We start from the raw sequence: 27,597 nt of genomic DNA on the forward strand, positions 1-27,597 counted from the left end.
AAAAAGAAAAAAAAAAGTCTTTTTGGTGTCGTTTTTGAAAAGTGTTGAGAATTAATTGAATTATTTATTAGCTGCTTACTTACTAGAACATAAATTGCATTGTTCTTGGTTCCGGAAGTTTCAGTATTTACGGTTAGTATATAGCTTCATTACAGTGTGTTTCCTGACTTTGAGTTACATGTCAAATGTAGTGTTGAGTAGATTTCCCGAATGGCCTTCATAATGCTTAAAGGTCGACTAGTTTCATCTGATATTTCAAAGTCTTTCATCTTATCATGTGTTTAACTCATTTTTTTTTTCTCCCACAATGTAAAATTCTACGAAGTGTTTTTTTTTTTCAGGAATAATACTTTTGTACTATAAGGAGTGTTACCAATCTTCCATCCAGTTGAACTGTAACTGTCATCTTGTAATGCCCGCGCGGTAGGTATTTAATTTCATTTCTATGTTTACTTTACATAATATCTGTTTTTTACTTTTATTACATTGTTATTCGCTGACTTCATTCGTTTTATAATGATCCCTAAATGAGCCATGTCCCGCAGAAGTCAACAAAAAAATTTCGAAGCATTAAAAAGTTTGAAAGAACTATATTAATATAACAGACAGATGTTAATATAACAGACAGATTAAACGAGCACGAATCGTGAAGTTAAAGCTGAAATTGAAAGACGAAATTTTAAAATTTCAGGAAAAGTGCGGATGAAATTCCTGCTGAAAAGTCGAGTGAATTGAAGCATCTGCAAGTATTCCATTCTATTTTACAATTTTTTCTTTTTTTTTTTCTTTGCAAATATTCTTATTTTACACAAAATGATGAATGAGGAATCTAGTTTTTTTTTTTGTCAATACTTGTAGTGGAAGTATTTTCTTTTTTTGAGGATAGCTTGACACGATTTTTCACTCCTACCAATCAGAGACGCTCTAGAGTTGCACAGTCATCATTCTCGTTGGAAACTTTTGAACCTGGCGCTTCGTCATCACGGGCTGCATCATACAAGAGCATCGAATCAAAAAAGGTCGAAAATATCAAGATTGAATTTTAATGAGTTTTTATATTTCAGATTCTCCCCCACTATATTTCCACTGATTTCGGATTTCAGGATTCCAACAAAGAGAGAAAGCGAAGTCCGAGACTAGTAAGAAAGTTTACAGCGAAAGACATCAAAAAGAATGTTTCTGAAATTAGCAGAAAGGGAAGCAAAATTGTAAGTTGTGGATGTTATTCTTTTTTAAATTTCTTGTTACAAACAGTCGATTGTTTTTTTACCTGTATGAAAAATGATCACATTTGCATATCATTTCTACTCCATAAACCAAAACATAACTGGAATTTTTTGCATTTTCAGCATCACTTTTCTGCTATTTCCATTGATACGAAACAGAGTGACTTGCAGTCGCCTATTTCTCTGCAACCTTCTATAAGTTCATCTTTAAAATCGGGTAGGTTGTAAGAGTTATTCTGATTTATGCATGTAAAATTGTTTTTAAATTAATAGAAATTTGACTAATCATAATCTATATAAGGATTTTCATTTTATAGGACAATCAACACCATCACCACATCGCCGTACGGATGCACTTTTTGATGCCTTGTCTCCATATTTTAGTGCAGCTTCGGAAAAGAGACGGACTTTTTCCAAAGTACATTTTATTATTTTCCTGCGCTTGGTATCTAATTGTTTCTGTCTTTTTATTTCATTATTAATTGTCAGTTTTTTTCACACATGTTCTAGAAGCAATTCTGTCACTTTTTTTCTAGGAAGTTGAGATGTGAAGTAACGGATATTCGCATTTCAGGGGCAGTATGTTCATCTATCTGGTGGCCGCACAAGAACAAAAAGTGGAGAGAGTAGCAATATTCATGGTTCGTTTTTCATGTATGAAGTTATTGTGTGAGTGAGGTACTACAGAGCAGTTGATAAGTAGTCTGTGATTTCATGATTTTATTAAAATTTTCTATTCAGAAGACGGTGTATTTTCCCCAAGTTGTATACACCAACCGCATACCAGCACAGCTGTAATATCGAGCGAATCACAGGATGAACTTCTTAGTGCTGAACAACGACCGTATGCTTTTATCTATTTATCCGTCTTTCCATTTTTCCGTCTGAACCTGAATGCCGAATGAGCGAATTGCTTTCTTACCTACTTTTATTAGTTGCAAAGTTGCAATTCATTCAGAAAAGCGCAGCAAATATTTAAGAAAATATTTTCAAGGAATACTGTACACCCATCAAGCAAGAAACGCCAATCAACATATGTAAGTGAACCAGCAGCATATCAAAATTCTCCATCATCGATATATATTCGAATAAACGAAAAAGTGGCGGAGCATCGTGCAGTTCAAAATACATCATTTCCGGTAAAACCAAATCCTTTTCTTTGTAGTTTTGGAATTTCGACTTTTTTTTTTCTCTTTTTCATCAGTTTTTCACTTATGATGCCTTTAATGCCAGTTTATTGTCCACATGAATGATGAAGTTAAAAGTTCCAGCGGTTAATTCATAATTGAGAATTTTCCGTTATACACATAAGCATGCAATTTTCACTTCAGTTTTCTGTTATATTTTTGATCCCAATCCTCGCAACGGGTTACACAATTTTTTTTATTTTAAGGGATGGATTTTTATGTTTTAAAGCTTTCCGAAAATTTCCTTGTACTGATTTGAGATTGTGAACGTTTTATGAGAATGGTTCTTAGGTTGGGTGTTCCTTGCGGAGTTCTGGATTACGACATGTATCACTGCAGCCGTCATCCAATTTGAAAAGTTTGGTTCCCAAAGGACTTGCATCACAGCGGAGGCTGCGGACTGCTTCGATCATTCGAAAGGCCAAGTCGCATAAAACACGATTGAAATTACGCCAGTCATTATCTCCTCGTCTAGTAACAAGGTTTTTTTTCTGAAATATTCAGAATGTAAGTTTTAGTTGATTTATGTTTCTGACTTTATTTTTCATTTTCATTGTTAATTTACATCGAACCAAAGTGTGCAGTTATTTAACTGGAGAACTTCCTAGATAAGTTTAGCCTTTTAAAAGCATTTTATTTCTTGATTTCGTGAATGATTATTTCGTGTTTTTTTGATTGGTCGATTCTCTATAAGTTTCTGCTTCTATGATCATTTTGCTTTTGTTCAAAATATTATATCATGGTGTTTATCACTTTCTTGTTTTGCATTCTTGTTTAGGAAACGTGTGGTATCATTTCGTCAGCCTCATTTGGACGAATTAAACATGACAGGAAGAACGATTTCGTTGGCAGAACCGGTGACTATAACTAATGAAGATCGAGAATTATACAATGCTGCTCGTAATTTATCTGGATTGGTGTCTTTTAATTTTTCTACATAAAACTAGTTGATCACTCTCATGTTTTGAAAATACCGTTTTTTATGATTTTTTTTTTTTTTTTAAGAAAAATTTTGAAAGAAAACTTGAGGGGATATTTTTGACAAATCCAATGGTTTTCTAATTGGTGTTTTCGTTGTGAGATAAACTTTCTGTTCTGAATTTCCAGGACATTGACACTACCCTCGGTACGTGTATCTCAGGAGAGCAGAAATTTTTCAATGATGCGACTGAGTGCTCACGAAATCCAAAATCAATTCGGATTGGCAATTTTGAAATCGAAACATGGTATTCTGCACCATATCCAGCGGAATATGCACAGCTCTCAATTTTATATTTGTGTGAATATTGTATGAAATACATGAAAAGTTTGGAAATGAGACAGAGGCATTCGGTATGTTGCTGCGTTGTTTTATTAATGCAAATCTAATCTGGCAAGAAATCAAGGTTGCCTTACAGTCGCGGTTTATTTTTTATTGTAAAAAGAGTTTCAAAGAATTTTAGTGCCTTTGCCGGACTTTTAAATGTTCTTATTTAATTTTTCCAGGAACGATGTCAACTTCGACACCCCCCGGGCAATGAAATATACCGGAAGGATAGTGTTTCGGTATTTGAGGTATAGAATTTCGTAGTAGTAGTATGTCAAGCAGAAGAATTTGTAAAACTGATTATACCAAACTCAAAAATTTCTATAAATTTTGTTGCGACTTTTTCAGGTAGATGGTTATTGTTCAAGAATTTACTGTCAAAATATTTGCCTCCTAGCGAAATTATTTTTGGATCACAAAACGTTATACTATGATGTGGAGCCGTTTTTATTTTATGTAGTTACGAAAAATGATAATAGTGGATGTCATTTTGTTGGGTACTTTTCTAAAGTAAGCTTTTCTTCAGTTTTCGGCATATTCAGCATTTATACGCTTTTAAACATCATCATGCCATGTTTTTTTTTTTTTTTTTTTTTCTTTTTTTTTGGCTTTCAGGAAAAATACAGTGCTCAAAAATATAATCTGTCGTGCATCATGACATTACCTTCCTATCAGAGACAAGGATTTGGAAGGTTTTTGATTGATTTTAGTAAGTTTTTATCAAGTCAGAATAGGCTGGTAAAAGTGTAAAGTATCAACTAGCTTAGTGAAATTTGCAAGGATCTTGAACTCTTTCCATGTTAATTTTTGCCAATCCCGAAAATCTCATTTTTCGTAACTTACAAGTTAAAATTCATTAATCTTTTTCAGTTTGATACTTTGATAAATATACCATTCTGTTTTGTAAACCATAACGATACCTGTTGGATTGTAGGCTTTTTATTAAGTCGGAAGGAAGGCATGACTGGAACACCGGAAAGACCTTTGTCAGATCTGGGTCGTTTGTCCTACAGAAGCTATTGGCAGTCAGCTATTTGTGAATATCTTTATAAAACTGTTGCACCCGACAAAACAAAACGACTGACTTTGAGAGGTATATTTTTCTGCTTAAATTTTTGATGGTGGTTGTCTTGCAGATCTCAAATTACTTAGTTGAAAATGCGTTTAAGGTATTGCACGTGGGACGGGTATTTCGGTTTACGATGTTATGGAAACATTGCAGTCATTGAATCTACTTCAGCGAATCAATTCTCAGTAAGTCCTTTTTAACTGTGACGTTCCAAAACTGTAGACAGAAGCTGATGCAAATAACCTACAGATTGTACTGTATTTTCCGGATTATTATTATATTTGTTAAGTAGTACTTACTTTGGAATATATTGGCTGTGTTTCTGTTATAGTTTAAAATGTGCACAGAAACAGGTTCTGACGTATTCTGCTAATATGCTACCTGGTAGAACAGCATTTCAGGATGATAATTACATTGAATATGACAATGTTAAAGAATCACTGGACAAAGGCTAAGAATGATATGAAGCGTATTTGGTTGGATGAAACGAAGTTATCAGTGAGTTAGACGTAAATATCACAAAAATTAGAGCAGTTTCGGTTCTGAATAATTTGACGAAAAATTTAAGAGTTTACATGCGTTTACAGTTTACATTTAATAAATAATTTGAGATGAAAAAAAGATTTTTAAGTAATTTCTGCAAAGATGATTTTGCTACCAAACATGAATTTCATTTATTTATTTATTCACTTCTGCACTCAAAGATGACATGAGAAGTGTTCAACAGTCTGAGGACAGGTGTTTTAGTTTGAATTTACCTAACATTCATTTTAGTGGTTACCAACTGCACATTCGCCTTCAAAGGAATATGGTGAACGGTCGTCCTATGCGTTACGTTCCCCTTTTTCTAGTCCTTTCCAACAAACTACAGTACGGCGTGATCGTGGAAATTTGATGCAGAACGGAGGTGTTGGTAATGATATGCAGAAATCCAAAACAAACCGTGGTTTTTTTCGAGAAAAAAGCAAAAATGGTAAAACAATGCTGAAAAAGCAACGGTCTGATGATAATACATCAGATGAAGACAAAAAGACAGTAATGAGTCTGAAAACTACATGTCGGGGTACGTCTGTATGTTCTTTTCCATGTGTTATTAACATTAATGAGAGTACTCAATCATTCACAAGCTTTTTTGGTTGCAGATGGAAAGCAAAATGGGCGAATTTGGAGAAAAACAAGCGGCGATGATTCTGATGATGATGATGTGAAATTGCAAAAAGAAGCAAGAAAGAATATGCGTTTAGGTAGGATAAATGCTATACTTCATTCAATTTTTTTTCTTCTCAGTTTATCTTGTTGCAAGTTTTCAAACTCTGAAAAATTATCAGAAGTATGTATATTGTGATGAAATTTCAGCGGAGATGAGTCAAAAAAAAATATCAAAACGAAGTACTACTAATCGTCGTTTTCGAAAAAGTGGGACGAAGAAAGCTGTAGCAATTAAACCTTATACTTATCCATCATCATCCAATAGCGATTCATCAGGTAAATTCAGTAATGTGGTTATTTAAGTCAGAAATATGCTAGTCAGTTCTGCTGGACGACGAAGTAGCGCTGAACACTCTGTATGTAGAAATTTCATTCCAGATCTAAGCGATATTAGTTCAGATGCTGAGAAAAATGGAAACACTTATAAGCCTTCTCACAGGAAACATGTGTCACACTCTCATTTTAGACGACGAGAACAGGTGTGAATGAATTTGATTTTTTATAATGAATTTTCGCTACTTGAAATAAAAGTAAGAGAGGGCAAGGAAGAAAATTCTATTTCTAAAAGCAGAGGTAAAAGTGATGCTTGTCATTATGCCTTGCGATAATATTGATTCAATTTAGAGAAGTATGGCCAATGTAGAATCAATCGAACTAAATAACGTTAATGATCAAGATATTATTCCAGTTCATAAGGATGTGCCCGTCAAAACCATGAATTCGTATGTTTATTTAGTTTTTAAAATTTCTTTAATATTTTAAAGAAGTCGATTTTTTTTCTTTTGTCATGTTTGCTCATTTATAGAAACTGCCATAAATTGCACCTTTGTCACATAAGGTCTAGTGCTGATTCAAGTGGTTCTGAGGGATCATCTGATGATTCGGTTTTAATTTTGAAGCGACGCAGAATCAGTAATAGTTCAAAAACGTTGTTTTCAAGGTATGTCATATTTTGTTCATTGCATTTCAATTAGTTATAAATCTGTAAGGAGTTTCTATTTAGTGTATGAAGTTTATTCTAATGGTAAAATTTTTTCATTTGAAAGTCTCGTTTCAGCTGCACAAACTCTCCGGAACCATTGGGTGATGGGCATGTAACTCCTGAATTGAGGGTGAGTCAAGAACCAGGAAGCGAAATTCCAAATTGCAGCAAACTATTTGCAGCTGACCTTCAACAATCAAATAAAAACGAAAAAAGGTGGAGTTGCTTTGTTCGACTTTTGTTTTTTGGATTGTACAGACAGTCGGTAATTTCGAAGATATTTTTATTGTCCTTAATAACTCTATTTATAAGTTCTACTTTAAGTTTGGAGTTAACTGTTGATAATGAGGATGAACTACCGCCGACATTGGAAGCAGATGGTGTGGACGGCAGAGTAAGAACTTCACTTTCTTGTTTTAACCATTAGCTTTTTATTTGTGTGACGTGTTATATTTTTTTTAAAAAAGAGATGATTTGGAATTTTCTTTAGTAATTTGATGGAAATGGCTATTGTGAGCATCATACTTGCAGGATAAGTTGGTAAAGGAATGGGACAATTTGGATAAATCATGCTGTTCCGGAAGCACTTTTGCAAACGGGATGCCGCTTCTTCGTATAAATATTGCTGGGAATGACAGTGCCTATGAGGGGGAGGATGAAGACGTACCGCCGAGGTTGTCGCCGAATTTTGCTCCGGTATGTTTTCCGAGAAAATGCGTTATACACAAATTTCTGATTAACATCTGTTAGCACTGTTAGTCATGCTTTTTTTCATCTTTTGTTTTATTTTATAATTTAATGGATTTTTCAATTTCCTGTTGAGAAAATCATGTATCTTGTAGGTTGAAAATAGTGACACGAATAGTCCAAGAGAACTCGAGCCAATACCATCTCTGTGTAAAACACTGCCCATCAAATCTGCTCCCGACTTGCTAGCTGTTTCATCACCTTCGAAACCTCATGACACGTCAAATAATTCAGCATCACGAATTACATCTATTACAAACACAATTTGCGAAATGGTTCGTTACGTTTAATTTTTTTCAAGGTCAAATCTTAGAATACGTAGAGTATTGGATGCTTTTCAAAAAAAAAAAAAAAACTTCAAGCAGTTGGCTTCTGGTTAAGTTTTGATTTTTCAGGTTAATTTAGGTGGCGATGCTGGAAGTGAAGGCGAAAGTGAGGCAGAGCAAAAGGAACTAAGTCATTCAAACCACAGAAAAAATGGAAAATCGGAGGCTTTACCACTTAGGCTTGAGACATCTGAGTTGGATAGGCCTCCGAAAGCTCCAGCAATGCTTTCATTGCCAAATGAGGAACATGAGATGGGCCATATGGTTTGTAGTTTAAGCTTAGTCTCCATTTTAACATTATGAAATCTGAAATTATTTCTAAAGTTTCAGGACGAGAAAGGTGAAGTCACATCGATCGGAAAAGATAGTTCCGTGGAAACAGTTGAACATACAATGTTCCAAAAGTACGTTTCATGCTAGAGTTTAAGATTTAGGATGAAGAGAAAGGAATGAAATTTTACTTCTTAATTAACTTTGTCAAGGTTTCTACACGAATGATCTCGATAATAATCATATTTTAACAATAACAGCTGTCGTCAGCCAAATTCAATCCTTAATCAGTCTCCGATTTTACCACCAAGCTCGACCCATTCAGATCTCTCTTCTCAGAGCTTCGTATCACCTTCCTGTTCTTTGCAAAAGGTATTTCCTTAATTTAACTGTTATTTAATAATTATTTTTCATGTATCACCTAAATCTTATCTTTTCATTATCACTTAATTGTTGGGTTTTAGCGCAATACATCTAATGGCTCTTGTCGTACTCCTCTTTCACAAGTTGAGGCAAGTCCTGGAGAAGTTTTCATTGGTTCCACCGATAGAAATAGCGTTCGTTCGAACCCATCAACTCCACATCATCTGTCAACTCAAAGCCATCCAGGTGTTTTGGACTTTATCGTCTAATTCTATTTCATTATTTGCTGCTTGATATGATCCTACCACAAACTTTCGCGCAGTCAAAATTTGCGATTCCATCAGATTTTGGATGAATTAGCAAGGCGCATTATTTCCAGGTTCGGAAATGATGTTTTGTGCTACAACGACAGGCGACATGTGTCTGACTATGATGGCTGAAACACCGGTGATGACAAATAACACAAAAACTATGGTGAAACCATCAACACCAACAGTACTTCCATCAACAGCAACTCAGCATCATTCACATCGACGCAGTTCTAAGAAGGATCAGGTAAATTCTTTTGGCAGCCACAATGACAACCTTACATTTGTAGTCTAAAATAAGAGTAATAGTTTAATGAATATGACAAAACGTACTGTCGATGTCAATACTACCTGAGGTCTTATGAATGATGTCTTATATACAGGACATGGTAATAGTGTAAAAGAGGCTTTACTATGGTACCCATTTAGTCACATAGAATCCATTTTTTTAAATAGGCTAAAGGCGATTGGGAAGCAGTACAGTTTAAGGAGAACTTTGAGAAATGATTTTTTTGTTGTTGTTCTTTAAGTTATGGTATGTTTGTTTGTTAGTGTTTAACTGGTAGAATAATGGATAAGGGTATATGAGGAGCAGATGAGAAGGAAAAATTTCTTTTGTGGAAACCACTAATTGCATAGCGTATTTTGAGAATTTTCTATGCAGTATTATTTCTGTTTTGTAGAGCCGTTCATCGAAAAATGCTTCAAACACTCAAAGGACACAGATGTTTATACCTCCAACACCACTTTCGCCATATGTAATTGCAGCACCAAGCGCAGGACAATCATTTATGGGTCCTTCACAGGTTACACATCCCCAAACAGGTATTTCCTTTCAGTATATTTCACATCGGTTTAATTATCTTTTAACGTGCCTTTAAATTTACACGTAAAAATTTCTTAGTCCAAATAATACTGATGCAATTCGAGACTGGCAATATTTGGTCATCTTGAATCTGAGTCATTACCGACTTAATGTCAACTTCTGGTGTTTTTGGGGATGTTTTTTGTTCAATTCTGTACTTATTACCCATCAATTTATTAAAATCTGTAGCAGTGACATTCTTTACGTTTTTGTCAATAAGACATCATTTTGCAGGATCTTATTATACGGGCAGTTATGCAAATTCACGACACTCCGCTTACTTTGATCCACAGTTTCACCCAAGTGCTTTGTCAACAGCAGCTGCTTCAGCAACTTATCCAGCATCGAGTGTAAGCTATCCATCCCATTTAGGTGGCATAGGTAAAACATATCCTATGGGAGCTACTGTTCAAAGTGGCTTTTCGTATTCGTATCCTCGTGGTATGCATCAGGTAATTTTTTCTTTGTTTTAAGTTTTTTTTTTTTTTCAAATTTGGCTAAAGATTTCATAGTATTTATTGAGTAGGCCTTTCCAGTGTTTCTTTTGGAAAAATTGCTCGGATTTTCAAGGTATAAGTAAAAGTGAGGAAAAGTAAATTCGTGTGTTTCATAACTATTTTTAGGCTGGTGCTAATATGGCGCTATCAAGTGGCAGTGGAACCATTGGACCAGTAACTCCACAGCAAATGATTGGTGTACAGTGTTCGGAGTTGCAAAACACTAGTCAGGCTAACACAGCAGCTTCGTGGAGGTTATTTAATATTATTACTATTATTATTTATTATTTTTAATCATTATAATTATTGTTATTTATTTACTTATTTTTCGTCTTTTGGGAATTCACAAGGCATTAAACTGTTAATGTTAGAAAACCAGTAACTTCGTTAATAATAATTAGTTGCAGGGGAGATTTTGACTTACCTGTTATTAATTTGTAATTTTTCTTTCCATTCAGATATCCTGCTCCGCCCGCCGCATTTTCGGGTCATTTCATGGATGCATTTGGTGGTGGTATGCCATCAGCAGCTACTGGTAGTCAGTTTGCATTACCAAATCAGCTTTATTATCAACCTGGTTATCATCCGTATTTGATGCCAATGATGCGGAATGATTAATCTTTATTCCTGGGTTACATAAGGTCCAAGCAGCTTATCTTTCTTCTTAAAATGCATCTCTTAGAAAAAATTTTTCTGTTTTTATGAATTGTGGGTATTGTATTTACATACTTAATTTATATCCAGTGAACAAGTGTTTATTATTTGTCATTTGTTTTCATGATCACTCAAAATATATCTTGCCTGATATACGTATATATAACAATTTCTGCATGAATTTTCCTTTGTAGTAAGTATGTACATCTTCCGTTTTATTATGGATGAGGGATTCATTTCCGGCAATAAAATTCAATGATTTTGATTTTTCTTTACAGTAGAAAACAAACTAGGAAATAAATCTCTTCTCCATATTTGACGATGACTGACATCTCTTCGTTGCTATTATTATTGTTTGTTCGGGTAACCTGGCTTTAATGTGGCTTTTCTTTCTGTCCTAAAACAACAAGAAATAAAAAACCCATTCTGACAGGTTTGCTTTGTATCACCTTCTGATCTCGTATTTTCATTTCATTTCATCCAGACACTGATCTTCAAATTTAATGGAAAGGAAATTAATAATGCACTTTTATATCACCCCATGTAGTTGGAGTTCGGAATTAAATTTGAACAATAGGGGTGTTGGCTATGGACCTTAGCACTTTATTTACTTTATAAAAAAGTATACGGGCACTTTCTTGCTTTCTCTCCCTCTCTGATCTTTATGTTAAAAGCTGTATTTTTGCTATTGTCTTTTTTTGCTTTTTGCAAGAAAACTGAAACTCGTTTTTCAATTCATTTTCTCCTGTTAAGTGGTTTTTCCTTTTCAAATAATATTTTTGGTGTTTCAAATAACAATGTCTCTTTTCGTGACTGTTTTTTCAAGAAACTTTTTCCAAATTACAGCATTAGAAGACCTATTTTTTCTATTTTTGATTTCTAGTTTTCTCCATGGATTTGAAATTTTATAAATAGGAATACATTACAAATGGAACAATTTTTTTTGATAGAAGCTCTATGAATCCTAGTGTAAAAGAATAATGTAAAAAAAGTATTTTACAGAATTCATGAAGCACTTTATCTCTGTGTCAGATCTTTCTATTAATCTCTCCGATCTTTGTGTTAAACATATTCGGTCATTTGTTATCCGTTTTCCTTCACTTATGAAAATTTTCTAAAGAAAAATTGTTATTTACATCCCTAATTCTTTTTTTATAATTAATTTTCCTTTTTTACTAAATCTCTTCACAATTTATTTTTAGAATTTAACCTTTTTAGTGCTTTTCTGCTTTTTTTTTTTTTTTTTTTGACCTCTCAGCTTTGACGTATTTCTCTTAAAATGTTTTTATTTAGTATCGCATCAAACAGTCTATATTTTTATTTCCAGTTTCTATATGGTTTGTATTATGCATGCAAAGATGCATTATAAATATAATAGTGATCATCTATTATTTATAACTTTTCTTTACACTTAAGTTTTCATAATATTCGGAATGAAGCATCATACATACGGGAAGAAATTTTACAAAAAATGGAAAAATTACTGGTATCATTTTGGATATCGTTGACGTTTAAAACTATTAAGACGGATGGGTTGCAATGATTTCCTTAACGGATTTGGATGATAGTTAACGCATCTATTATTAGGTATGCTGAACGAATTAAATTCTCAGCAACGTTAATTTCATAAAAGTGGCGAAAAGTAGATGAAAAAAAAAGGTACACCTGACTTCGGTTCATTATTATCTCGTCGCTGTAACAACCATGATATCATTTATGGTATTGATTTTCACAAATGAATTTTTTTCTTTTTCGTAAGATGTTCTATACTGAAACGTTAGTTACAAGAGGATATGAAAATTGTTAGGGCTACTGAAGCCTATTATTTATATTTCAAAGAAAGGAACTGAATTTTTTGAAAACATTTTTTACTATATATGAAGAGTCGTTACAGTTATTTAATTAATTGTAACATAAATGAATGTACAAACATCATGTGCAGCTTGAATTATTCATTTACCAATTCAGGAAATGCACCTATACTTTAATAGTGCTAGTGGTTTAATTAAATTTGAATCTAAATTGAATCGTTTGTTTCAATTCTAATGCTTCCTTTCTTTTTAAAATATTTTCAAATCTATGATATTTTAAGATAGCTTCTACTCTGGGTAGAAATTTAATTTGATCAAATTCACAACAGCGTGAGAATTCGTACTGAATAATGCTAATTTAAATTTCAATTTCTGCTCTTCTTCCTTGCTAACAGTTTTATCAAATAAGTTTAAATAGATATATGGGAATTGATTATACGGCTCCATTAAACAAACAGAAGATTATGAAATTTGATTAGATAGACTGACAGACGGGTAACATATTTTATCGGTTTTTGTTTTGGTGGTCCACTGCAAATACCATATTTTTAAATCGTTTAATTATTTCACATGTTAATTTTAATGCTTAGATTACTAATAGAAACGAAATATGTTTGTCACAGTTATTCAAATAATTACATAAAATTTTTTATCTAATAATATTTTATGATAATCTATTTGGAATTGTAATTTTATTTGTATTTTCTTCTTCCTCTTCCTTTTTCGCATTTTCTCCTTAACCCTTCTATTTCATTTGAATATGTTACCAAACAATAAAACTTTTAAATTTTCATCATTAATTTCGAAAGATTTATCCGATATAATATCAAATAAATCCTTTCGAAATACATATCAAATATATTATTTCATAAATCTAGCATGAATAAATTTCCTTCTTTGAAAATTTCAAAATCAATTTAAATTAAATTCGAACAAACTTTGTCCAAATTTATACGATATGTAACAGTGTTCCAATTTGATGAATGTTTTTACAGTTCTAATGATGATTCTAATGATGTTTGTTAGTTAAGATTTTGTAAAAATTGGTAGAAATTTATTTAAAATGATTTACAACCAAGAAAATAAAAAAAGGTACGATTGTTCAATAATGAATTCATCTGAAACGTAATCATTTATCATATGAAACTTCAACATCTCCTTCTCTTTGTCTCTCTTCTTCAAGGTAATAACATTATGAATAATGTGAAGTATTATCTAGCGCAAATCTTTATGATATAGCAGCCTACAAATTTTATTTGTAGGATTTTTAAGGAATGTGATCATTTCATCATTTTTTCATGTTATCATAACAATATCAAAAAAATAAAAAAAAACAAAAAAAAAAAAAAAAAAAAAAAACATCTAATTATGATGTATATTGGAAATATGAAGTCAACAAATAATTTCTCAAATTACTAAAATAGTTAATCTTTTTAATGAAATTAAAATTTTCGCACAAAAATTAAATTTGATAAAAAGTAATAAATAATTTTCTTCAATTTTTTGAACTTGATGGAAAATAAAAAATCCAAATAGTTGATAGTAGATTCACTCACTGTGGATGAATGATAATAAGTATTACTTGCTAGTTTAGATGTTTACTGCAATAAGCAAATTAAATAAATGAGAAAAATAAAGAGAAAGGAAGAACGACGGAAAGAGAAAGAAGGGAGGTAAATTTTGAAATATTACATCTTTTTTTACTTTCCAAATTTAACATTTCGTTTAAAAAATTTTGAAGCAAACAAATTTTTGCCTTTTTAAAATGTCGCTTTTATATTTATTTATATAACTCGAAATTTCGAAATTTCATTCAATTTTATATTTGTCAAGAAAGGAAAAGAAGGAACTCTCCAAATGAAAAGGAAAGTTAGGGCATAACGTCTTTTCCGGTAAATTAAATTGCTAATGGGGGGAAGATCGAAGACTAACTAATGATTAATCAGGTTCCCGAAATTTCATAAGTTATTGATTAAACTTTCTTTCAATTTTTAGCTAAATTGAGCAACCATTATCATTTTTATAACGAGCATTGTATAATGATATATTTCTATAAAGTTTTTTTTTTTTTTTTTGATTATTCAATTACATTTAGCTTAGCAATTTTGCTTATATTTAATTTATTTCATTTCCACATTAATTTTGATTTTCATTCATTTTTTTCTTGAGTAAAATTTTGCTAATCCATTACAAATGTTGTAAATAATATATATATATATATATATATATATATATATATATATATATATATATATATATATATATATATATATATATATATATATAAGTTGTTTTTTTTACAGATTTTATGGTGAACTTTTTTTTTAATTTGTATTTTTAAAATAATTTGGAAATTTCTACTCATTAACTTCTAACTAAAATTGATTGAAATTGAGATTTGGATTACTATTATCAGAAACAACTTTTGTGCTAATTCCAACAATGTAAAATGTCGTTGAAGGAATTCTTCTATTCAAATGATTAAATTGATCAAAAAGTCATTTCAAGATTGATTCATTTGCTTCGATTAGCATTCATTTTATTTCTAAAATGTCGAAAATTTTTGTTAATTCGAATTATTTAAAATATAATAAATCGTTTCAAATTACTGTGAATTGTAACAGATTGTACATTTCCATTTTTGTATCATTCAATTTATGAATTAACTATACCATACTAATCTATTTTCATTTCGATTTATGGAAAAACCCTTATTTTATTTTCATTATTCATTTATTAATTTATCTAAATTTCCCAATTATTTTATTATCGACAGCTTCTTTCAAATTAAGTTGTCGCGATTAATGAAATGCATTTTGCTTAGAAAATATTAGTGTATTAAAAGCACTTCAATTGCATCTTTACTTTTATCTATATTTTTGAAGAATGATGTCGCTTATTTATTTGTTGTTTTTGTAAATTTTCAAAACTTTTTCTTATTTTTATTTTCAGTTTTCCATTCAATAAAGTAAACAATGCAATGTACAGGAAATTTTTCAAGATGTCCGGAAGGTGTAATTCTCGGTTGTGGTAATCCACTCTTAGATATGCGAGTTGAAGTCAGCCTAGATTTTTTAAAAAAGTGGAATTTGGAAGAAGATGATGCAATAATAGCAGATGACGAACGTATGCCTATGTAGGCTGTTCAATTTTCATTAAATTAGTAACCTTTTCATAATTAACAATTTAACAAAATACTAATCATCACTTATGTAATTTAATGCATAATATTTTAAAGTTGATTAGTGAGATTATCAATGAAGAAGTAAATTTATCATTCTTTTCTTAATTGAATTTTTCAACTTCAATTACAGCTGAAATAATTTGATATTTAAAGAATGATTCAAAATTTTGACAACTTTTTTTTTATTTCAAAAATTTCTATTCAAATCTTCCATTGAAAATTTCAAATGTTAAGGTTTCAAGAGTTGTTGGACAACTATGATATAACTTATACACCAGGTGGTGCAACGCAAAATTCACTTCGCGTTTGTCAAGTAAAACAAAATTTTGTTTGTTTTTGATTTTTTAAAGTCAGCTTTAAAGCAAATAAAAAACGAAAAAAAAAAAAAGAAATCCTTAAAGGTGAACAATCTCTTGCAATTTGAAAAGTTTGCAGTGGATATTAAATGAGCCGAATCGTTCAGTATTTTTTGGCTGCATAGGTGATGATCACTATGGTGATATCTTAAAGCAAAAGACCCAAGAAATAGGCCTTAGGGTATATTATCAAGTGAAAGAAAAGCAAAAAACAGGAACATGTGCTGCTCTCATTACTAATCAACATAGGCTAGTTGCATAATGTTTCTTTCTAATTAAATTAAATTTTTAAAATGAAAAAATTTTATGGCAACACACATCTTTTTTAAAAGAATTTTATTACACTTTTATGTTATTTAAATTCAAAATATGATTGTAATAATTTCTTTTAATATGATCATTTATAAGAGATTGAAATCAATGATTTGTTTCCTTCCTGAATTTTTCGCCCAGTTATTAATTTCTGCTTCACTTATAAATAAATGTATTTTTTTTCTTCATTCTAGATCCCTTTGTGCACATCTTGCAGCAGCAAATTTATTCACGATAGATCATTTGGAAAAACTAGAAAGTCGTGTTTTAATTGAAACGGCTCAATATTTTTATATATCGGTTAATTTATCAACAATTTTTAATGTTATCAAGAAATTCCAAAAAAAAAAAAAAAAACCATTTTTGTCTTAAGCACAATCATAGATCATCTCTGTCTTCCTCACTTTTTTCTATAATTTTATTGTATAAACATATGCTAAAATTATTTCAAATAATATTAAAATTTCAGGGATTTTTCTTAACAGTTTGTCCTGCAGCTGTTATGTTCATTGCCCAGCATGCAAGCAAACATAATAAGGTTTTTTTTTTTTCTTTCTCTCTCTCTATGTCTCTCCCTCTCCTCTCCTTTCTTTCCTTTCCTATCCTAAAATTTTGTACATTAATATAACAATTAAAAAGACGAATTAGTCGTTTTAAAAATCATTTAAGGAAGAAAAAAAATTACCAAGTAACAAGTAACATTCATAAATCATATTACTCTTCAATATATTTCATTTATTTTACTTAGTCTATGACATACATAGAATTTTCTTCAAAAGAACGGGAATACAGAACTTCAAAAATTCGAATTCACTTTATTAGTTGTAAAAACTGTAATTTTTTTTAAAAAAAAACAGGTATTTGCAACAAATTTAGCAGCACCATTTGTTCTAAAATATTTCCGAAATGAATTTTTGGAATTGTTACCATATGTTGACATTTTATTTGGCAATGAAAGAGAAGGTAAAGCATTCGCAGATGCAATCAATTACAATACGCATGAATTGCAACAAATATGCGTTAAAATTGCAGCATTTTCAAAGGTTCACAAGATTTTATAAACTAAATATCTAAAAAAAAATATATAGAACCTTTGTTTGTCTTTTTTTTTTTTTGTTAATTTATTTTAAAGAAGACAAGAAAAAAAAGAACGATAAACAAATCTACAATTATTTATTATATATTATAACCATTAATATTATTATGCTTAAGATTAATGAAAAGCGTCAAAGGATAGTGATTCTAACGCAAGGATCTGGTCCAACAATCGTTTATCAAAATGGTAATAATGATGCTGTGAAATACCCAGTAAAAAAATTGAAGCATGAAGAAATTGTTGATACAAATGGAGCTGGTGATGCATTTGTTGGAGGTAATATCTGTTTTTATTAAATTATCATACTTTATTCATTTTTTTTTCCTTCTTTTTATTTATCCAAATAATGATGGATACTCTTCTTTTATTTACAATTTCCAAAGTAGCTGTGAAGTTCATTTAAATTAAAATAAAAAAAATTCCAATTCCTTTTCCCTTTTGATAACGATCAAAGTCTAACTTAAAAAGTTTTTTTTTTTTCCCAGGATTCTTATCACAATACATTCAACAGAAATCAATAGCGGATTCAGTTAAATGCGGACACTATGCTGCAGCAGTAATAATACAACAAGAAGGCTGTACACTTCCACCAATTTGCTTATATCATTAAAATTTCGTTTGATTTTAAGACATGAAACCATTACATTTACCGACTGTTTTTAATATTTTTCTATTAGGAAATTTTCAACATAACATCCCAACTTAACTCACTTTGACTCACTATCAGATCTAGGAATGCCTGTTTCCTAATCCATATGATATACAGAAAATAGAGAGATAGCAAAAACGATTAAAGCAGATGTTTATGTTATAGGACCAAATAGACTTTCAAAAATTTCTTCTTTTGAAAACTTTGAATAAAAATTACTGATAAATTTATTTCATACTCTGCTGTGCTAATATAACGCACAAAGGCACAGGAAATGCAATTAATTCACAACTCAGAAATTCGAAAGCATGCTGTACACCAAAAATACATATACATCCAAATATGTACACACATACAAATGTGCACAAATGTGCCAAAGGAGTGAAATTCACTGCAAAGTGGGATATAAAAAGGAGCCCCGAACAACTGACAAAATTATTCAAGATTTACAAAAGATAAATACGGACAATGGGTGTAACATATGAAGTGACTAGATAATCATACAATATTTTCATTTTAAAGCCGTATAGAAAATCGGCATTTCTATGATATACCCTACCAAGAAACAACAAAAATTTACAATTAAATCCTCAATTTTGCTTCTTATATAAAATTGTGGTGCTGAAAATGGTAGAACCTACTATTTACCGCTTTTCATATGAAAATATGATTGCAGAACAGCTGTTTCTTAAAAACTTATAACCTCATTGCACACTAGTTGCAATGGTTAGTTATGAAGTTATTATGTACACAGTTTCATCGGACTTATCAGATCTCATGGCTGATACACAAGAGACAAGTAAAATCAAACATGTATATAAATAGTTGGAAACCAATTATTCCACTTAAAAGTAACTGATACACCAAAGAACACATTACAACTAAAAATGCAGACACCGTAGGATATCAAAAAATCACTTTTAAACTTTTCATCAATCTGCTCCGATGTAAACCGGGGGAGGTGACTGTATACCATCGATCGCAACACCTAACTGCTTTCCAACTTTCCACCATTATAAACAAGATATTAACAATTGCATCACAGGTAAATTCAGATGAATGATTTAATTACATCAATACTTTTGGCAATCTGGCACAGACCTAGATATACAGCAAAAAGACGAGTGAGCAATTATAATAGTGTTTCTCGAACATGTTAGAGATTAAGATCAATTTAAATTTCAGAATTTGTGACGGATAGAGATGAAAGCATAGGCACTTATTTTAATGAAACAGTGGCAGTAAAGCAAAATGAAGAAATCAGTAACTAGGCCCGCAGTGTGTTTCGTTGAACAGGAATAAGATCAGCATAGTCCGGCAAATTAGTGTCCACTTGTCCTACGGCCCAACGTAATATCTCATTTCCTTTACTTGTTATTGGCGAAATCTGCAAAACGTCATATTCAATTCATATCTTAATAATTATGCAAAAAAATGTAAAAACTCAAAAAATTTTCCTTACATAGAGTCAATTTAAAAAACCAATCGCATGCAAATGAAGTCAAGGAAAAGTAATCAACAGACAGAAATTAAGAATGAGTGACAAAAAAATACTCCTGGGACAAATTGTTTATTTAGGATACATGAAATCAATCAGAATCCATAGGAAGTTTAATTTACAAAAAGTTCAAAATAAACTACTTCGTGAAATGCAACAAGCTCATGGAGGCGTTGATGCACTACTTGATTAATTCCCAAAAATTGATATCCCTGTGGTATTTTTTCGATCATGAAATGCTTTATATTACCATCTCCAACCATATACGATAGAGTGTAACCCCAAATACGCTCCGAAACGCGAACAAGGAATGAACCAGAAGGTTTTCCCTGTAGTAGTTCATCAGCTGCGTTTCGTGTAATGATTCCTATAACGAAAATTCTTTATAAAGGCATCAAGTTGTAAACTAAATATGATTATCCTTAAAAAGATTGAAAGGAGCCAGAATTGATGACCTGAAGGCACTGGGAATAATTTCATTCCTTAGATAAGAACGAAGACATAATTAACCATGGAACCAAACAGCTGGTCGATGTGTCAATGGGTCTAAACCGGTTCCATGTCGCAGCTCCTCAGATTTGAACCAATCAATAATTGCTTCACGAGATTTTGGCTTCGGAGGACGGGGTAAATTCTTCCTGGAAGCATCATTAATTATATTTATAATAAATAAGATGACATGAAAGGATAGCTAACTGATTAGCATGATTTGTTCTTTTTAACTGAGAAGAATCGATCTAAACATTTTACTGCGTAACAGTGGAACAGTGTAAACAGGAAAAAATAAGAGCAAATTAAAATAAAAGAAAACCAATAAAATGTTAAATTGCCATTCAATCACAACGAATCCAGAAATAAAGCGCCTAATGTGCTGGACTTTACGAGAGCATTGTGACAACAGAGGTTAAAATTGGACGGTTATTTCTTTACTGTTACTATTTTTCAACAAAAAAAGAAAATGAAGCCATTACTTACAGAATCTCCTGTACAGATGCAGTATTTTTCACATCCTTGAGAACTGTTAAAAACGGAGCTGATGTACGTAAAGTTTGCTGACGATGTTGTTCACGAGCCCGTTGCGCAATATGTCGAATTTCAGCTTCTGCTTCACGTGCTCTTCTTTCTGAAAGAAAGAACATTGCCATCCGTAACAATATGCAGTGGGAAATAATCCAAGAAGTTCATGAATATTTCGAGAAAGACGATATACTTTATCTAAAAGTAACTAAACCGACCTTGTTCTTCCCAAGCTTGTTCAACACGTCTTGCCTCTTGTTCTGCTTCTCTGTCAAATTGCTGATATTTCTCCTTAATCTTTTCGAAAATTTCTGACTGTCGCTTGGTGATTTCATCATTGATATCTGTAATCAACAATTAATTTAAATTAAAAGTGTTAAATTTCAGCAATAAAGTGTAATGGAAAATGAAAATACCCGGTAAATCATGTCTTGAACTAAGATCAGGTCGGAATTTCACCACGTGACCAGAGTTTGTTTTCTGAGCTGGAGTGAACTGTTTAACTGAATGACTAAGTCCTACTAGTGGAGCAGGTTTTGCAGCATTTGCTATTGCGCCGAATGTCTGAAATTAGTCATTTTAAACAAATTGGGAATAAATTCAACATTCCATATGAATCACTATAACTGCCAGCATGTCAACATTTCCCAATCTACGATGGATCCCTGAACTAGAAGGCAAGCAACATTCACTGTCTCACTTCCAGAAGACAGATACACACTACTCGAGCTACTGGAAAAGTTTACTCGAAATGATGTTAGAGTAGAAGTATCTGGCAAAACTTAATTCATCTAAACCATTGCTCTAAAAAAACTTTCAGGTTTTCGAAAAAATAAAAACACAGTTTGCTGCAATTTCTCATTAGAACTAAGTGCACATAAATGTTTAAAAAAGGAATTACTAACTTTCACAGTGTCAGTTGACAAATAAGTGCCACATGCTTTCTCTTTTGTTTTCTGCTTAATATCAATGTCGATCGAAAGTTTATCTTTTTTATTACTGTTGTTATTCAAAGGAAAATTTTCAGTAGATTTCTTTAGAATCCCTTTGTAAGGTGATTCTGAAGCAGGAGCAATATGCGAAGGTTCACTACCATTGTATGATAGGCCAAACAGTGAGTCTGCATCATCATATACAGATTCCTGCAACTGTAGTTTTCCGATTCAGAAACCAAAATTTCATGAGATGAAATTGTAAGTTACTGGATCTCACAGCTACTGTAGAAGTTGTAGGAATGTAGAATAGCAAAACAGTTCAGCAAAGCTAGCTTTCTGGAATACCAAAATTCCTCTAGATCCAAATAAGTATTAATCTAAAAAAAAAAATACACTGTAATACATACCTGTACTTTGTTACGTGCGGATGATCCAGATCCACTATTCCACGGTTTGATACGGCTCAACTGCTGTTTCAATGTGTCCTCATTTTCATGTGGCCCAAATACAGGTCCACTGCCATCATTTAATTCCATTAAACTGAAAAAATTACAGTAATTATCCAGACATATATGTCGGATAAAAACAAAGATTACCAGAATTTTTCCAGCACTTCCGCTTCAACTTGCACTGCTTGGTTTTCCAGCATTTCTTTTTCAGCAAGTTCTCGTGCTTCCTCATAAGCCCGTTTTTCCGTAATTTGTTCAATGGTAAGGTCATCCTTATGTTCACCCATAACCCAAACCCAATCTTTGCCATCTTCTCCCTTTAACCATCTGAAAAAGGATCATTCTAATGAATAGAACTAAAATTTAAAATTCCGTCAATACTCCATCCACCGTCTCAGAAATCGAACTCTGTGCAGAATTCGAACCTAACTCTTCGCGAATTATTTTTTGGTTTGCTACTTTGGGGCTTATCCTCTTGCTCACGCTTGTCCTCAAAAATTTTCCAACGTTTCACTTGTTCCTCCCGCATTTTGATAAACAATATCTGTTTTTGTTCCTCGTCTAGAGCTTCTAAAATTTCTGGATCCACAAACATCTGCAATAAGTGTAGAGGAGATTTCGAAATGTAAAGCGATGATGATCATGAAATTTACTCCAAAATTAGGATTTTCTACCTTTTTCTAAGTCTTCATTCAATCTTTTTCTTGGAGTTTTTCTCCTCAAAGTTTTAAATTCTAAAAAAAGAAGAGGAAAGAAAAGCCTTCTACGATGTAACAGCAATAAAGAGACATACTTGATCTAATATTTGCTGCAGCATACTCATGTTGTCTTAATTATGTTGTTTCACTGCTATCATCAGTAGTAACAAATCAACAAACCAGAAAATCCAATAGCAAAATCCTTAGTACGGGAAAGCACAAACTAATAATCAGCAAGACAACCGGTTATCAAGTACCAAAACCAAACAATGCTATCGATTATGATAAACAAATCATTTCAAATGATTTAAAAGCTGTTATTTAATCCAGCATACGCATATTAGCTTAATTATGTTGCTTCACTCCTATCACTGGCAATAACAAATCAGAAAATTCAGTAGCAGAAGTTCTCAATACAGAACAATACAAACCAGTGATAAGCAACCTTCAACCAGGCACCACAGCTGAACAATGACACCGACTACGCTACCGAAATCATTTAAAATACTTCAAAAACTGTTCTTATTTAACGCAGCCAGTGACATTGGAAGAGGTTGGAATGAGAATATGAGGGATGTTTCCGGATGACATGGTCTTCCTTTGTGGTTTTTAGTTTAAATTAGACGGGTTCTTCGTTTCCGTTAGGAATTCCTGGAGTTTGTGTCACGTCATGTGCACTGTTTACGTGAATTAAGTTTACTTGATATGTAATCTGAAAACTTCATAACTGTATTACATGTCTGATAAATCACTGCTTCCTTTTTGGTTGTTCCATAATTTTTTCAAAGCTACATTCTTCTAAATTTCCAGAACATATCAAATTCTGGTCAATAAAAAGAAAAAAGAAAGAAGGAAAGAACAAAGAAATTATATCAGTGATTAGGTATCACCGTTTACAGAAAAATTAAGCGATTATAAAAGAAGTGATTTGTGGTTAAGGAATTGCGGAAGAGTTTCACATTTGTTTAACAATTAAATTCCTTGTCGGATTTAACATTTTTTGCGTGCACTTTTGAAGCACGAGTTGCCAAATTGATAATTTCGAATTTTTTATTTTGTGTCAGCAGTATTTTTAACTACTTTTAATCTGTGTTTGTTAATTTATATTATTTGTATTCGTTAAGTATATTTATAGAAATTTTCAGGAATTTTTCTATGACTTGTATAAATCTGAGCTTTTTAGGATGAGCTTTTAGCACCTTTTCTATTGTAGTTCTTCTACTACATGTTTGTATTTTGTTTGAACTAAGATATTGCAGATATTGATCGATCATTGAAGTAAATCACAAGTTCAATGCCAGCGTCACATTCTACTTCTACAAGACCTCCATTTGTTGCTTTAGAAACGAGGTGAAATTCATTGCATTTTATAACAGAACAAATAAAACACATATTTGGTATAGTATTGTTTACTTCATTTTATCATTGCGATAATAATACTCGCCAAATATGATGGATATTTATCTGTGCGATGTTTTATTGTAATTTAGGATGTTTTTTTTTTTATTATTATTATTAACAGTGTTAGTCAGGTAAGCGCACATTTCCTACATCATCTTATCGTCAGCTCAGCATCATGTTATGATTATGATTTTACTGTCATCTGTGTACTGTCTGCACAGTGTGAGTACTGGTAATATTGCAAGTGATATAACTGCTCAAAGACTAGAGACATTATTGCTATACAACTGACTAAAATATAATAGAGACAAGGTAATTACTAACACTAATTACATTGATTGAAATTCTGAGCTACTTCAACAGTTCTGGATTTTAAGCATGGGAATGATCTGTATCGAACTGTATTGGGACCATGCTCCGAGAACGTGTAAAAATTTTGCTGAACTGGCCCGGCGAGGATACTACAATGGAACCATATTTCATAGGATAATTGCCGATTTCATGATACAAGGCGGAGATCCTACTGGAACCGGTTCTTTTCCTAATTTTTTACTTTTCCTACTGGAACCTAAAAAAAAAGTAAAAATGTTGATTTATGGATTTAGATTTGTGAAGTGGAAGGCCTTTTTACCAGATAACAGGGAAAGAATATAGAAATTGCTGTTCTATTTCTAATACAGAAACTGTGAAATAAGCAAAGTGTTGCACTTTCTCATGTATGGACTGATTTTTATTTCAGGTCGTGGTGGTGCATCAATCTATGGTGACAGATTTCCGGATGAAATCCATGACAATTTAAAGCACAGTGGTGCTGGGATTATTTCTATGGCTAACACTGGACCAAATACGAATGGTTCACAGTTTTTCATAACTTTAGCACCAGCACAACACCTGGATGGAAAACATACAATTTTTGGACGAGTTGCGGCCGGAATGAGAGTACGTTGTTTCCTTCACTTCATTTTTGTTTAGTAATTCGATGTTTGAAAATTTAAATCACTTTTACTTGGGAGTTCTCATGTATTACTTATGCTACTATTAGACTAAAGTAAAAAGAATAAATCGTGATGCCTTGATTGACTGACAGTCTTCTTTGTTAATCAATCTTATATGCAGATTTAGCTCTTCTAATACGTAGTGAACAGCATTTACAAGGTCTCTGAATAGTATAGGTATAAATTTTTATGGCCATAAATTTATGGAGTACAAAGCGAAGTGATAGAAGGCATTTTACATTTTCAGTTCAGACTTGTTTTATGGAATATTTGGAAGAGATTATAAGAATTATAAGCCATAAAAAAGGATTACCATTATAACTTCAAATTATGGGGGACATCTCCAATTTATAAACGATAAGGCCCATAGAAATTCTGAAGAAGCAGTGTATTAGCAAATGTCCTTCTGATCTTTCTCATAGAGCGGCTTCTTCTAAAAGAAAATGAACATTTGCGACAAATATTTCGACTGTGCGTAGCTTTTTGCACCTGTTGAAAGCAAGTAGGAGTTCTATTAGGATCACAAATAACAAGTGAGGGAAATTTGATGAAAGTTGGGAAACTTTATGTTCCAACAGTATAGGAATCCAAAATCAGTTTTAAGCTTCTGCGGATCAACAGTCCATCGCAGGCTAATGTGACATCTAGTAGTCTGTTATGTACATTTTCATAAACAGAAATCTTTGATCCGGAGTTATGCCAACATTTAAATCATGGAATATCATGTCCGCTTTAATCTTTTCATTCATTGTTTTAAAGGAAATTAGATTCATAAGTAATATAGGAAGTGGAGTGAATATTAAATTAATTGTTTCCATTAGTTCTGTACTACTTTGTCGACATACGAAAAGTACTACTGCATTGCGAGCAGTAGCAATTATTGCAGTATTTTTCGGCGCTTTTTAGCAAAAAAGGGTATTTAAAAAGTATAAATACCCTCTTCATTATAAATTATAACTTTCTCTTCTTTTTTTGTAGGCTGTACAAAGGATTGGACTAGTAGATACAGATGCTCATGATGGACCAAAAAGTGAAATTCGAATATTAAAGGCATACCCTAAAGACGACTCTCGCAATTGATTATTTACTTCCAAAACTTGATGCGATGGCAGATGAATGAATTCATCTTTGTGCGGTTGTCATTCTCATTGTAATGACCTCAAATTTAATTTATTAAGTCGTTATGATTATTTCTGTTATCCTTAAAGGTTTTTCCTGTTGAAAAAGTCAGGCTGTTGAAATAATATAATGTTTTTCAAGTTCTTAATGAGGTACACACATTTCCGTTACCCAGAATATGATTTACGAGTGGGATGAAATGGGCGTGTTTGTTGTGCCTGCATGTATGTATGTATGTGTGTGTGTGTGTGTGTGTGTGTGTGTGTGTGTGTGTGTGTGTGTGTGTGTGTGTGTGTGTGTGTGTGTGTGTGTGTCCGTATTTGGGAAAGTTAATGTAAGCTGATTTTTGTTGAACTACAAGGTAGCTGATTATGTTACGTTGGCTGTTATGCATGCTATTGTTTCCATTGGCTGGCTGTTCGTATGTTCTGAATAGTGTATTTTCTGCACCAGCCATGTAAGTTTAAATTGAATTTCTAACGAAGAAAAGAAGTGGTATTTGCATACATTAAATATCTAAAAGATAAAAAAATACATATTTCGAACCTAATGCTTGAACTAGTGTTTAAATTAAAGAAAATGATTAATTTGCTGAAAATGTAAGCTTAAAATTGGGAAGTAATGCCTAATTAAGTTTACAAGCATATCACGACTAAGGGCTTACTCCACTTAATATCTGATTAGTCCTGATAAAAGTCCTATCTTGAAATTGCTTACTTTATGTTGCAGTGCCATCTATATGCAGATTATTACAAATAACTTTATGATGTGTCTTTCTCCATATTTAGTAAATCACATGAGGAAATTATAGCTATGTGAAGAAAGATAATTTTGAAACATATTGGACAGTTTCATTAATCTAAATGCTATGAAATGAAAAATTTGCTACTGTTCTGTCTATGTTCTCCTATTTTAAACATTAGTTTTAATTTTTTTGCTCGATATACATTAACCGGATTATGCTATTCACTTTTTTTTCAATTGTTGGATCGCAGTTCCTTCCCTTTCCTTCACATTTAGAAATACAAAGAACATTTAAGAAAATAAATTAGTTTGAAATTGTCATGC

At 32.0% G+C, this 27,597-nt stretch overlaps 4 protein-coding genes across 6 annotated transcripts; 3 read left to right on the forward strand and 1 right to left on the reverse strand.

The window, feature by feature from the left end:
- Positions 1-412: 412 nt before the first annotated feature.
- Positions 413-10,973, forward strand: Bm10482 (MOZ/SAS family protein; the record flags this gene model as incomplete). The annotated part of the gene is made up of 37 exons (XM_001893208.2): positions 413-423; positions 692-746; positions 882-1,019; positions 1,104-1,208; positions 1,350-1,443; positions 1,544-1,644; positions 1,801-1,867; positions 1,968-2,070; positions 2,221-2,365; positions 2,705-2,895; positions 3,192-3,330; positions 3,521-3,745; positions 3,899-3,967; positions 4,068-4,229; positions 4,335-4,428; positions 4,654-4,812; positions 4,889-4,973; positions 5,190-5,286; positions 5,563-5,851; positions 5,931-6,032; positions 6,145-6,273; positions 6,376-6,476; positions 6,622-6,719; positions 6,803-6,937; positions 7,055-7,195; positions 7,304-7,373; positions 7,511-7,675; positions 7,822-8,001; positions 8,122-8,316; positions 8,383-8,456; positions 8,583-8,694; positions 8,787-8,931; positions 9,065-9,240; positions 9,677-9,818; positions 10,093-10,310; positions 10,482-10,609; positions 10,814-10,973. The coding sequence occupies 37 exons, from the start codon at positions 413-415 to the stop codon at positions 10,971-10,973; spliced, it is 4,800 nt and encodes a 1,599-aa protein (XP_001893243.2).
- A 4,822-nt stretch (positions 10,974-15,795) lies between these two features.
- Bm13992 (Adenosine kinase-like) lies at positions 15,796-18,378 on the forward strand (the record flags this gene model as incomplete). The annotated part of the gene is made up of 8 exons (XM_043074494.1): positions 15,796-15,956; positions 16,239-16,317; positions 16,440-16,609; positions 16,867-16,972; positions 17,142-17,210; positions 17,530-17,715; positions 17,885-18,044; positions 18,254-18,378. The coding sequence occupies 8 exons, from the start codon at positions 15,796-15,798 to the stop codon at positions 18,376-18,378; spliced, it is 1,056 nt and encodes a 351-aa protein (XP_042930428.1).
- Positions 18,379-19,684: 1,306 nt separating this feature from the next.
- On the reverse strand, positions 19,685-23,139 carry Bm3333 (SH2 domain containing protein; the record flags this gene model as incomplete). Of its 2 annotated transcripts, none has more annotated exons than XM_001893205.2 (11): positions 19,685-19,804; positions 20,059-20,282; positions 20,426-20,553; positions 20,891-21,038; positions 21,151-21,276; positions 21,349-21,496; positions 21,838-22,074; positions 22,275-22,407; positions 22,464-22,643; positions 22,742-22,911; positions 23,110-23,139. In XM_001893205.2, 11 exons carry the CDS (start codon positions 23,137-23,139, stop codon positions 19,685-19,687), a joined length of 1,644 nt encoding a protein of 547 aa, XP_001893240.2. The 2 variants fall into 2 exon arrangements, with proteins under 2 accessions (XP_001893240.2, XP_042930429.1); XM_043074495.1 differs by having other exon boundaries at positions 21,838-22,080.
- Positions 23,140-24,308: 1,169 nt separating this feature from the next.
- On the forward strand, positions 24,309-26,872 carry Bma-cyn-12 (cyclophilin-type peptidyl-prolyl cis-trans isomerase-12, Bmcyp-12; the record flags this gene model as incomplete). 2 transcript variants are annotated; one of them, XM_043074496.1, is made up of 5 exons in its annotated part: positions 24,309-24,364; positions 24,793-24,947; positions 25,155-25,354; positions 26,389-26,440; positions 26,682-26,872. In XM_043074496.1, 5 exons carry the CDS (start codon positions 24,309-24,311, stop codon positions 26,870-26,872), a joined length of 654 nt encoding a protein of 217 aa, XP_042930430.1. The 2 variants fall into 2 exon arrangements, with proteins under 2 accessions (XP_042930430.1, XP_042930431.1); XM_043074497.1 differs by lacking the exon at positions 24,309-24,364 and having other exon boundaries at positions 24,794-24,947.
- Positions 26,873-27,597: the final 725 nt, after the last annotated feature.

This window comes from Brugia malayi (assembly GCF_000002995.4).
Source record: "Brugia malayi strain FR3 genome assembly, contig: Bm_v4_ChrX_scaffold_001, whole genome shotgun sequence".
Classification (NCBI taxonomy): domain Eukaryota; kingdom Metazoa; phylum Nematoda; class Chromadorea; order Rhabditida; family Onchocercidae; genus Brugia; species Brugia malayi.